General features: G+C 39.1%; 1 protein-coding gene across 3 annotated transcripts in view; it reads left to right on the top strand.

Annotated features, from left to right (window-relative positions):
* The first annotated feature begins 400 nt into the window (after positions 1-400).
* Positions 401-11,882, top strand: part of MKLN1 (muskelin 1) — an 86,847-nt gene continuing 75,365 nt past the window's right edge. The window contains exons 1-3 of one of the 3 annotated variants that reach the window (XM_026091309.1): positions 401-537; positions 1,656-1,725; positions 10,833-10,975. In XM_026091309.1, coding sequence (XP_025947094.1) covers positions 416-537; positions 1,656-1,725; positions 10,833-10,975 — 335 coding nt within the window. In that variant the 5' untranslated portion in view covers positions 401-415. Of the gene's footprint in view, positions 538-1,655; positions 1,726-10,122; positions 10,212-10,832; positions 10,976-11,882 lie in introns of those variants that run through there. The other 2 variants (XM_026091308.1, XM_026091310.1) reach the window with 2 other exon arrangements.

Genomic DNA, 11,882 nt, shown 5'->3' with positions numbered 1-11,882 from the left:
AGGAACTACGTTTTCTTTTGCAGTTGAGCCTCTTCGCACTGCAAATTGCAGGTTCCTTGCTGGATATGCAACTATCCAGACCTACGTCTTGACCTTTCCTATTTTGATGGGGGTTAAATTGGTTTAGAGCAAGAGGGTGGTATGTGTCCGTGTGCCGTTGAAATGCATTTCCTGCATTGGAGGTGTGTGGAAAATCCGCTGTAGGCCTGGGCTGCTGGTGGAGTAGCTGTGTTACTGAATGCCGTGCTATGGTGGAAGCTAGTCCCATCATTTCGTGTCTTGGGATCTCTGGCGAGCCACTGGCATCTTTTTGCCTTTTTTTCCCCCCCCATTAGCTAAAGGGAGAGGGGGAGGGTCTGACTTTTGGATCTAGGACGTCGAAAAACTGCGACGTGCCGCCCGCAAAGTCAAGCGGATGGACAACGACTCGTGCAGCTCTGTTGCAGTACAGCCGGATTTTAAGGAGCCTCCTAGATCCAGCCGTTCGCCGCTTCCCCGGGYGCCGCGTTGGACTGCTTGGATACTGTTGCTAGTGTGGTGATTTTCAGTGTGGAAAGAGCGAGCTAATTTCTGTCTGCCTGTTAATGCTCAACCTCTGACTTCACCTCTTTCCCTTTTGAGCTTTTATATGAGCTTTTTTTTCCTGCAGCCCTTTGTAGTAGTCCAGATGCTTGTGTACTCTTCCTCCTACACAGCAGATGGAGATGGCATAAGCCCTTTTGATGACTACTTCCTTCTTTTTGCATAAGTTTTAGGAGCTGGCAAGTTCTTTAGTTAGACTTAATAGAAGTCGTAAGCCCTGTCCAGCAGGTGGTGCATCGTTACCTTGCCGACAGAGAGAGCCGAACAAATAGCGGAGTAAATGTTTCTTAATTTTGATCTGGGAGGTGAGTTGGGGGATAGCTTTGCAGTGTGGTTAAAGGCAAGGGGAAGGCAGGTCATTTGTAGGGTAATACTGGTTAATCTCGCTCATTTTAGCCAAAAACTGTTCCCGATTCGTGATGTTAATTACATAAATGCTGTAGTATTTCAAAGTGTAAGAAAGCAGTTCAGAGGTAACTTTGGATAAAGAGTTGAACTTCTGCTTTCCTGTGCGTTGTCCTAGACTTGTAGCACACGTGAAAAATTCTTGTTTAAATTTGGGGTGAGTTAGATGGTCATCTTCTACATTACACCAAAGCTTAAGTAGCTTAGCAGCTCCCTCTCTCCATGCCAGCATCTCCTGTCTAGTAAAGGACACTTTTTGGCTTGCTAACCATTATACTGCTCATCGTTTTTAACCTCATTGAAAAATTCTTATCCCAGTGAGGTGAATGAGACCATTTTTTCCACTTAATTGCAGGCTCGGGCCTATGTAAATTCATCTGTTTTACATTTATTTCACAATTTGGATTTTTTTTTTTTATTTCGCAACTTGGAGTTCTATTTCACAACCACAAGGCTTGGAGGCGTATTTTAATGGGTCCCGTAAAATAGCAATGTAGAAAACCTCCTTTACTAAAGAGGGGGGAGAACCTTAGTCTCTGCCCAGTAATTTGAGTAGTTGCATGAGAATGTTTTTGACAGATCTGTGTGTATGACAGCTCTCATTGGAGATGTAAAATACAATGTAGCAGTTGCTTAAATTAGTTTTGGCTTCTCATTTTTTTTTTTAGGAATATTTTGGTGGACAAGCCCAATGATCAGTCCTCAAGATGGTCTTCAGAAAGCAACTACCCTCCCCAGGTAAGCGTCTGAATCTCAGTGTTACTGTTCAGCCCTGTTGCAAGTTAACGTACTTTGAAATTTTTATTTTAGATGCAGGCTGCTACTATTTTATATTGGCAGCCTTTATAGGTTACTTACTCTCACTTCAACAAAATGTATGTTGTTGGTACACTAGGTATTTACTTTTTCAGCAATTTGTGATGTTTAAAGGAATGCTGGAGGGGGGAGAAGAAGGAAGAGTTTGGCATTTCATCTTTCAAAATCCTGGTAATATTGGAAGTAATCTAACCTCACAGGTAGATTAAATTGCTAATGAGGCATACAGGTGCCCCTGTGTCAGCACTATTGAAAACTATTATAGACTGCTGGCCTTGAATCCTACATGTAAGGAATTTGTATTTGTTACCCTTAATAGCACATTTATAAATCTAAAATCTGTCTAGAGAGAGAGATGAATGTCACCTCTTCTGTTGGTTAATCACCTTATTAAAATATGACTTATTGATTTTCATATCTAATTTGCTGTTTCACTTTTAATCAGCTTTTTAGGTTATCAGGAAAAATGGGCTTATTCTTCTACTTAAAACTTTCTCCAATAAATATGTAATCCTTCTCTTTATCCTAGATCTGTACCTTATAACTGCTGTACTGTTTGATCAGCTTCTCCTGCATCTTCTTATGCTGGGTGTTTTATATTCATTTGTTTAGCTACTGATGCACAGCAATATACATTTGACAAAATATCTCTCATGAGGTTTTGCTCTGCTTATCTGCCCATAAAAATAAAATATAAGAACATTTAATCCAAGTATTTTCTGCAAGTTAAGTCTCATAGCATTTTTCTGTATGCAAATCTTGCTACTTCGCTTTGAAGGAGTGTTTGAAAACCTAGAATCTGGACTGGCAGTTTCCTATAGCAGCAAAATCGTGCAATCTGGTTGAAAGGCTTTTTCTAGATTTTTTTGATGATTAAAAATGTGTTCTATACTGTTATGTCCATAAAAGTGAAGAGTTTCTTGGGGGGGGGGGGGAGAAGGGAAAGCTATCTTGTCCGTACCCTAAATGTTTTTCATAAAAACAAATGCTTGAGAAGACTGATTATGCTTCATGTGCTTTGATCTTCTTGATTCCTTTGTGCAGTTGCTGCTCTTTTAATTTGAGGTTTTTATCTTTAATATATATTTTGATAAACAACGTAGGAGTTTATTCCATAACTTAAAGCAGTTTTAGTCTAAGAATAATACATTCAACACTCATTACCTTCAATCTATTTTATCGCGGTCTGCTATCCTTTTCTTCCTTTGGTGCAGGAAGCACATCCTTTTCTTGGGACTGTTTCATACACTCAGAAGGCAAGGTTGGCTTGTGGCATAGCTTTGGACTGGGTCTTTCATCTGAGGTGCTCTTAGTTCTGCCATTAATTTTCTGAGTGATCCTGAATATTTGTGCTGCTTCTCACCTGATTCTGGAAAGGGAATAAGGAGCCTTACTTGCCTGTTGTGGCTCTCTGAAGTCCCTAGGCAAATAGCTGAATAAAATAGATAGGCATAAATGTGCTGTGACTTAACTGAGGTGCTAAACCTTGTTATGCTTCTCTGGGTATGACGTTTGAAGCTAGACTCATGTGCTTTTGAGACTTAAGAATAAACTGTTTCTAACTGTTTGYCACTTCTGATCAGTAAAGGGTGCCTTTTTGCGAAGAACTGAACAGATTAGGTTTTTGAGTAACTTTTTTTCTCCCCAACTTTCAGTCTGTGTTTAAAATTTGGGCACTTTTTTTTCCCCTCCTTTTGACCCCCAAATCACATCTTTAATAACTTCCAGTTTAATAGATCACTTTATTTTGATTGTGGGAATCTAATTAGAAGTCTTGGTATTTGTAATTTGTTGGCCAACTGAACACCTGGTTCTGTAATATTTGAAACTTTATGCTCAGGCCTCTAATCTTTACCCCACTGAAATCTAGATAAGTAGGCATGAGTGCTTGTGAGCTTTAAGGGTTTAGAGGCACTTAATTTTAGTCCAGTTGATGTTATAGTGGTAGGCTTTTCTCAGACTATTTCTTTTTGTCTGCCTTTGGTAATAGTTCTAGAGTTGAATTAAGGTAAAGCAAGCTAACTTACTCTTTTAAGATGGAGATAAGTTAATCTGAATCAAGCATCATTTTCCTCTCCTTCCTCCTCTTTTCCTTCCATTCAACCAKGATTTCATGGTACTTTTGGTGCTTTTTGTTCAGATCTTGCTGTAAGACCTGGCTCTATTATAGATGTGGATGCAGTTCTGTGGAATGGAGAATGATCGGGTTATAGGTTCACTTGGCTCCTTAATTTCTGCTTGGATTTATTTGCTTAAGGAGATAGCTTAAGAATTTTTCAGGATAAATATTCTGATCTTAAACAAGTATTGCTACAKACCTACTATTGATCTTAACTGACGGGAGCATTGCTAGAGGAGCTTCACTCTCGGCCCATGGATTGGGTATTTCACTTGTCAAGAAAAATTCTTCTATATATTTGATGCCAGAAGCATAGCACATTCATTTATCTCTCCCCATGTGGAAGCTTGTTCTTTTTCATTTGCTTTTGGAAATCTTCCCTGGATGACTGGGAGGGGACCTACACACTAGAATGCGTTTTAATATGCAAAGTTCTGTATGACTCATGAGACTTACTGCAGATAGCTCTTGAGATGCATATTCGATTTTAAAGGTAGTATAGCAAAACTTTTTTTAAGAGGCTGGAACACACAGTATTTTCTTTCTAGTGTCAAGTACAACAAACATTGTATTTAYGTAGCTGTATTTACGTAGCTAATGCTTGTCTTTGTTTGTCATCTAGGGTTGGGATGTGAGGAAATACTTCTTTCATTCAGTTTGAACTAAAAAGCTTTGGGAAGTAATGCCTATAAGGTCTTGTGATGCTTACAAAGATTTAAAACATGTTCAAATGTCTATAGTAAGTAAAACTCTAAAGAATAAAGCTGAAACTTAATATATTATTGGAGAATTAAAACTGCCCCTGCAACCTTAACTTGCTTACCTGTGTATATGCATAATAGCATACCATTGGGAAAAGATTATATAGTTCACTGCATAAAGCTGGAACTATATATTCCTACATCCAGCTGTCTGAAGTGAAGGAATGTGTGATATGGGAGACTTGTGACAACTGCAGAAAAGACCCTATCGAAGAATTGGAGGGCTTATAATCTTACTGGAGATAAACATCTGTTCTTAAATTGGTAAACTATTTTGTGAATCTGAAAGTTTTTATTTGACCTGAATGTTGCTCTGAGGAAAACCTTCTGTTAAAACTGGATGCTTCGGAGTATTCACGTCCTATGTTTAAAATTGAGAGTGATGTAAGTTATATCGAGAGCGTAGATTAAGCAGATGATAACCAGAATTACTTAAATACAAACCACTTGAGCTTGTTTGAAAGTTGTCTTCCAGCAATTTTATGTATATTGAACATGGCAGCAGGGGGTTTGTGAATGAAGAAGCTGTTGCGGAACTACCTGAATTCAGCCCTGGAGAACAGGGCACTGGCCCTCRTGCTAGGCAAGTCATTTAAACTAAAACTCTGTTTAAAAAAAAAAAGGGGGGGGGGTTATCATGATTTGAGGTCCTTTGATATGATTTGCAGGAAGTTAGTCTTTGTCCTGGCAACTGAGATKGGCAAGGCAGTGTTTGAGTTTTATGCTGTTTTCGTTAAAAACACAACAAGCCACACCTGGCTGCCTAAGTGGAGATTACCACCCATCCTGCTGGATTCCTTTTGCTCTGTAACCAGCATCCATCACTGAGAATATAAAACAGTGCATAGCTGCTCGTTTACTTGGCCATCCCAATCTTGAAGAGTGCAGAGAGAAAATGTATTTGGAGTGTCTCTAACATGTACTTTAGCTAATTCTCACGCTTCTAACTGGAGTGCTTAATTACTCATGTGAAGCACTTTTACTGGTTTAACTTCTACATCGAAAAAAGAACAGGGAAGAGAGAATGGGGAATTGAAATTTGCAGAAGAGGCCTGTGCGCAAAGAATGCAATTTCTGCTGTTTCTGTGAATACAGAAAAACTGTTCCAAATTGCGTTGTCTCATACCTGACAAAAGAACTTCAGATTTGGGAGGTTGTATTTTGCTCAAAATAGCTGGGTTTTGCACCTTCTCCAATGAAAGACCGGCATGTTTTAATGCAAGTAAAACTTTTATATGAGTTTTCTGCATCCTTATTCTTGGAAACGGTTGAAGTTTTTAAAGGTGTTTTTGATTTCAGGCAGATTCGTAAAACTTCAGTTGAAATAGTTGTTGACCAAATTATAAGCATTTTGAGGGGAAAAAAGTTGGGAGGAAATAAATTGCTTTATGCTAGAGGGTTGGGTATTTCATATTACAGAAGTAATGATATATACACATAYCTATGATTCTTTTTATTCCAAAAGTAAACATCAGGCATCCTATAGAAAATGAAGTCACAGTGTGTTTTATAGTTTGTGTATTGGCATCATTTCATTTAAAAATTGGTYGCTTTTGCGGTGACGCTCTTGTTAAAATGTATAGTTGGCCATAATAGTCCAGGAGAGGAAGGGAACTCAAACTCAATAAAATAAAGCTTTCCTTGTTTCAAACGTCGTTAGCTGAAACTGGAACGAAGTCACAACACAAGGGCTAATGCCATTAATACTCACTGGAACATGCCATGAGATACTTTAATAAGTTACAGCCCTAATCACTAGTGTTTGTCTTCTCAGAGTTGGTATCACCTTAACRCAGGTGTTTCCTAATTCCCTGCCAAGATGGTGGTTTGTTCTGGTTCAGGGGTAGAAATWTGGGTAATTAAGCCCCTAAGTATTCAGAGCTATTCCCTTCCCTGTTTTACCTTTTTTCGTGGCTGAGAAAGGGAATTATCTTTTGCATCCAGAACATTCCTCTTCCTATGATGARCATGTAGAAGAATATAAGTAAAAAAGTGCAGATTTGTAGAGCAAGGAAGACCTGCTGTGTTGCAAGCATGCTCGAGTCCCTAGTAAAGTTTTTTGCAAAGGAAAAGAAATGAAAGTGGAAGTCTAGCCACTTGAAATACCGCCCTATGCCTATATTTAGTAAARGGTTTTTCTGGCTATATGGCAGTGGTAGAGTTAAATATTTCCTGTGGTCATGAAAGCCACGAGTTGATTATGAATGAGTGTCAGTGAAAGGAAATACATATGACAGCTGGTTTTCTGTTTATTAAACTAGATATCTTTCCGAAGCCTTGAAATAGAATGACCCAGAAATTATATATTCAATAATAAACCTGTTAGGTAGTAACCTATTCACGCAAAAGATGGCTGATCATTCTATTTTTAAACTAGCTCTAGGCTTACCTAGGAAGTGTTAAGCAATAAAGCCGGTAATATTGAAGACCAGGCSCCTGTAATAAATGCTCATCTTAATGGCTCCAATGATAGTTTGTCTTGGAAGATCGTATGCGCACAAACATTTAATTCCTCTTAGTGGCCTGATTAATAATGCGTAAAACAAAAGCTTARGTTTTTATTTAGACACAGTCTTGACTGCGAAAACCATGGTACRTTTGTATAGTGTGGCCCATGACGGCCCCTATCTAGTGTCTTGATTATTCTGTGCTTCTATTTTCACATGCAGTGCAACTTTCATAACTCCCTAGTGAAAAACCTTTGTCATGCCGCAACACAAAGGTTGGCGAACAGAAATGGTTGAAGAGGAGGAAATGAGTCGAATACAATGTGGATCTAATTGCAGAAGCAGTACAGTTTGGAATCTGGTTCAGTTTATTCAATGTGGAGATGCAAATTTTGGAATTAAAGCGTGTATGTAGAATGGTAGCGGCACTTTGTCCAAACGATTGGTTTCAGTTTTGTATCTGAGAATTAAAGGCCAGTTTTCCTATTGGTTTTCATCCTGCTGTGTAGATAGTATCAGGATCTAATTTAAAACACATATTAGTATAAATTAACACTCAGTTATGTGATGCAAAAGCATGCATGTGGTTGTCGTCAAATAGCGGCATAGGCCAGAGCTTCAAAAAAGTTTGGCATGTGTTGGAGCTCTGTGTGACATGGCTGCGTTCGCTTTTTGGGCGTAGGCAGCAAGTTGTGGTGGTGCTGAAATGCCATACATGACTTGCTCTGCTCTGCTCTTTGCGCGTCTTCTCTCACAAATGTGTTTAATCACAGACCAGAAGTCTTGTTCTTCTAATACTTTGTAGCATCTTTGTTTTTATAAGTGTGGTAATTTGAAGCTTAATAATTAGGCTGAAGTTTTTGTATAATCTTTCTGTTAGTGTGTGTTTTTAACATGCCTTTAATGAATAAACCCTTTCGTTTATAATAATAATAATTATTATAATTATTATTTTTTTGGCGGGGTGCTGTCTGAATATTCCAGTATTAAATGTACTGATGTTTCTTGTAGCAATGGGATGGAGAAGTGTTAAATATATTTTAATACAGGTGTTTGTCTGAAGCCTCACAAACTTGTTCACTTCAGGCCTATTTATTTGATCTTGTATATGCTTTTATCATATCTTTCAGAGATGTAGAGCATAGTCTGTCACATCAGAAATCCTGGTAACAATTCAAAAATATCCCTGCAGCTGGCTGTTTGCGGTTCTTGAGGCAATTTGTTTTGTTTTTGGCTTCAATGAGATCTGTAGCCTGTACCCACGGTTATACAGGTATCGGGCCACAGGCTTTGGAGCGGACCTGTCTCTTGATTCCACATCGCTAAGCAGATAACTTCACGGAAAGGTTGTCTTCAGCCTTTATGTTTGTGTTTTCTTTAACGTCTGCCTAGCAGATGATGGGGATGTGCGGGAACAGGGAGGGCTACAGAGTCCCTGCTACGTCTGTAGCCTTGAGAAATCACCGCTAACCATGTGGAGTGATTTTTCGAGCCTTGCTCCGCTTTAGGCATGTGTCTCAAGATAAAAGGTTTAACTGCAGTCCTGGATTTCTCCCCCTTAATTTGAGGTAAGAATTGAGTATTGCAGTATGAAGTTTGGTGCCCCAAGCTTTTGAAAATCTTGCATAGCGTTTGAGAGAGAGTGCGTCTTCATGGCCCGAGTATTAGGCTTGTGATTCCAGCAAGGTTCAGAATTGCTCTTTCTGATACTGGTAACGCTAGCTTCACTTCTTCAGCTTTGAGAGAAATCTTCAGAGAAGATATGATGATGGAGGAGTTCTTGGACGTTGTTACGTACTCTCTGTTCTGTATGGGAATTTTGGCAGYGGGCTGTGCCACATATTAACTGTGCCTTCCTCGTGACTGAACCCTCCTCTTGCTCATTCCTTCCTCGTCTTTAAAAGCTCTATTTTTTTTTTTATAGAACTTCTTTTTTTTTTTTTCTGGAGTTTGGGAAGTACTTTGACATCAAAGCATGGTTTACTGCTAGTCAAACTTGTTCTGACATTTGAATGGTTGGGGTTCTTCACAAAACTAGAAAATCTCGTAAGTTTTCATCAGAATTCTCCAGAAGACTTTTGGAAAAGCACCAAATTGTTTTTCCGTTGCACCATAGCACTGCTGACTGGTTTATTTTCTTCATTCTGAAAACTTATTGAATTGCTGGAGACATCTTTGGCAGCAATTCCTCCTTATTCTAGATGGGTATCTATCCAGTCCACATTATTAAATGGAACTGCTGTTTGCATTAAAGTATTTTTGTTAAGCTAAAGTCTTTGTAAGCATGGTGAGAACCGGTCCTTGAGATCACGCATCTATCCTAATGTTCTGTAAAGTGACATCAATTTTCATGTTGGATTCAGAATTGGTTGCTTTGTAAGGCCATGACAAAAAGGCTGAGAACTAAATGGACAGGAATTAATTTTCTGATTCCCGCCCAAAAAGGTACGTTTCCATGGTAAGATCAGTCTACTGATGTTGTTGATTAGCACAAGCAGAGGAGTAATGCTCGCTAAACTTTATGAAAAGATATCAATTTCTTATCTTAGAAAGCCCTCACTGTGTGTAAATAGTGTTGATGAAGGATTTGAGATGCTATGTCATGCCTGCTTTGGCAGTGCTGCTTTTTGCAGGTATGGGCCATCCGGAGCGCCGGCAGTGGGAGGTTTTCTGTGGGCACCCTACATATTTATTCCTAACCTTAGCTGTGATCGTAATTTTTTTTTTTTTTGCTAGCAAAATCCTGTGCGTTAAGTAATTTTGATTCTTCACTTCCTCTGCTGTGTACCACTTATTTCTGAAAAATCAGGAAAGAGAATTAAATGCGTTTTTTAGGTATAAATTTCAAACTATTCTGCTAGCAAGATATCAGYAGACTCCCGCTAAGACCTGTTTTGTAAAGGAGGGTTAAGTAAACTTGGTGCTTGATGGTCCCTAATGAATGATGCAAATGCTTCTCTGCGAAAGTTTTTCGAGTGGAATAGATCTTTTCTTCCAGTSGTGCTGGTGAAGCTGGTAGCTGGGGCCTGAAAACTAATAACCTGCTGACTTCATGCACTGTAGAGGGACATCTGCATATGGGTGAGCAAATGTTCATGAGCTAGAACATTTTCATTTTGTGCATAAATCCCCTTTATTGCCAGTTAAATGTCTAGGTTATGTTTGGTATGGTTAATAAGCAGTTGGTTCCTTTGTTAGCCACAAATCAAACATAGTCTGTGTTCAGTGGTTAAATAGTGTCAGCCCAGAGAGGAAAAGTAATTTGATGTTCTCTTAGCATCTGGAACATGCTGTATTTATCTAATTGCGTGTTCAGTTTAGGTTTCGTTTCAGGCTTTAGTGGGAGTTTTAATYGTGGTTCTCCTTAGCTTGAGCCTATTTGCCAGATTTCAGGAAGTCTTGCATCCAACTTGAAGGAATATATGTAAGACTTCAACAGCARTGCTAGAAATAGGCAGTTGGACCTAATATTTTTCTTGGATAGCGTGTTTTGGTTTTTTTCAGTAGTACTTCTACAAAGTATGTTGTCTTTTGCTTCATCTGTGCATCTGTGGAACAACGGAGAGAATATAATTATAGGGAYCATCTTAATTTTCATTCTCTGGCTTTGTAAGCTGAGCATTTGAAGGCTCTAATGCTTTTCCATAGTGTGTTCTGTAGCCTTGGCTTTAATATTGAAATTCACTGTTATCTCTTCCACAGTATTTGATTCTGAAACTTGAAAGACCTGCCATAGTCCAGAGTATCACATTTGGCAAATACGAGAAAACCCATGTCTGCAATTTAAAGAAGTTTAAAGTCTTTGGTGGGATGAATGAAGAAAACATGACAGATCTCTTATCCAGGTAAGATATTATTTCATCAGCTATGGTAATCATAAAGGCTGGACCAAAATGCTCTTCCCCTTCACTCCCAAGCAGACACTTGGCTAACAGTATGATAGAGCTGTGGTTGTGAGCCTGCAATTAGCTGCCCTTGTGTTTATGGTCAGGTCAGAGCAGCAATCCCATCACTCGCTCCAGGAAGCCTTCCTTATCCTGTTCTAACCACAGAAGATTTGTAGAGAGCGAACTCTTGGAGGTTTGGAAGAGCTGAGAGCAGGGTGCAACACTTTTGGATTGTAATTCCTTTGTTCTGCATGCTTGAGGCACAGTAGAAATGATTCCCTAGTGGGGGTAACTTCAAAGTAGCTTTTAAAAGCCCAAGTAGCCTGCCTGTGTGAAGAATCTCATTGCAGCTGTAAAGGCCTGAACTAGTCAGCTGCTCTGCTTTCCTTCAAATATATAAATAAATCTAATGAGCAAATAGAAAATGTGTTTTCCTTTGTTCAGTTTCATTTGGTAGTCATATTGGTAGGAGCTAATGAAAGAGCCTTTTGGCTATTCATGCCTTATCCAGAGCTTCTGAGTAATGTAAATTTGCAGAGGCCTTTTAAAGGAGTCTTCTGTTTCGGAACGGGAAATGATATATAAATATCTATGAGTACAAGAGAAATAAGTAGCAAGAGCCAGTCTAGTTTTGGAGGCTTACAGAAGGAGAGTCCACCGCTAGGGAATATACTGGTGTACCTCATCTTTAGTCAAGTAGAATAGCCATGGAGAAACATGGGAAGTTCTTCATGTCACAGGTATCCTTCAAGACCGTATAGAAATTAGTCGCAACCCCTCCCACCCTCCCCCTTTGGATAGACCAGTCTTGCGATTTGACATTGTTGCTACTAGAATTGTGGGGGAAGAGCTTTTAGCAGTATAC

The sequence above is a fragment of the Apteryx rowi genome, unplaced genomic scaffold (genome assembly GCF_003343035.1).
Source record: "Apteryx rowi isolate R43461 unplaced genomic scaffold, aptRow1 scaffold_9, whole genome shotgun sequence".
In the NCBI taxonomy this organism is placed as follows: Eukaryota; Metazoa; Chordata; class Aves; order Apterygiformes; family Apterygidae; genus Apteryx; species Apteryx rowi.
The sequence above is the reverse complement of the archived record's forward strand: the minus strand, read 5'-3'. Positions and strand labels throughout refer to the sequence as shown.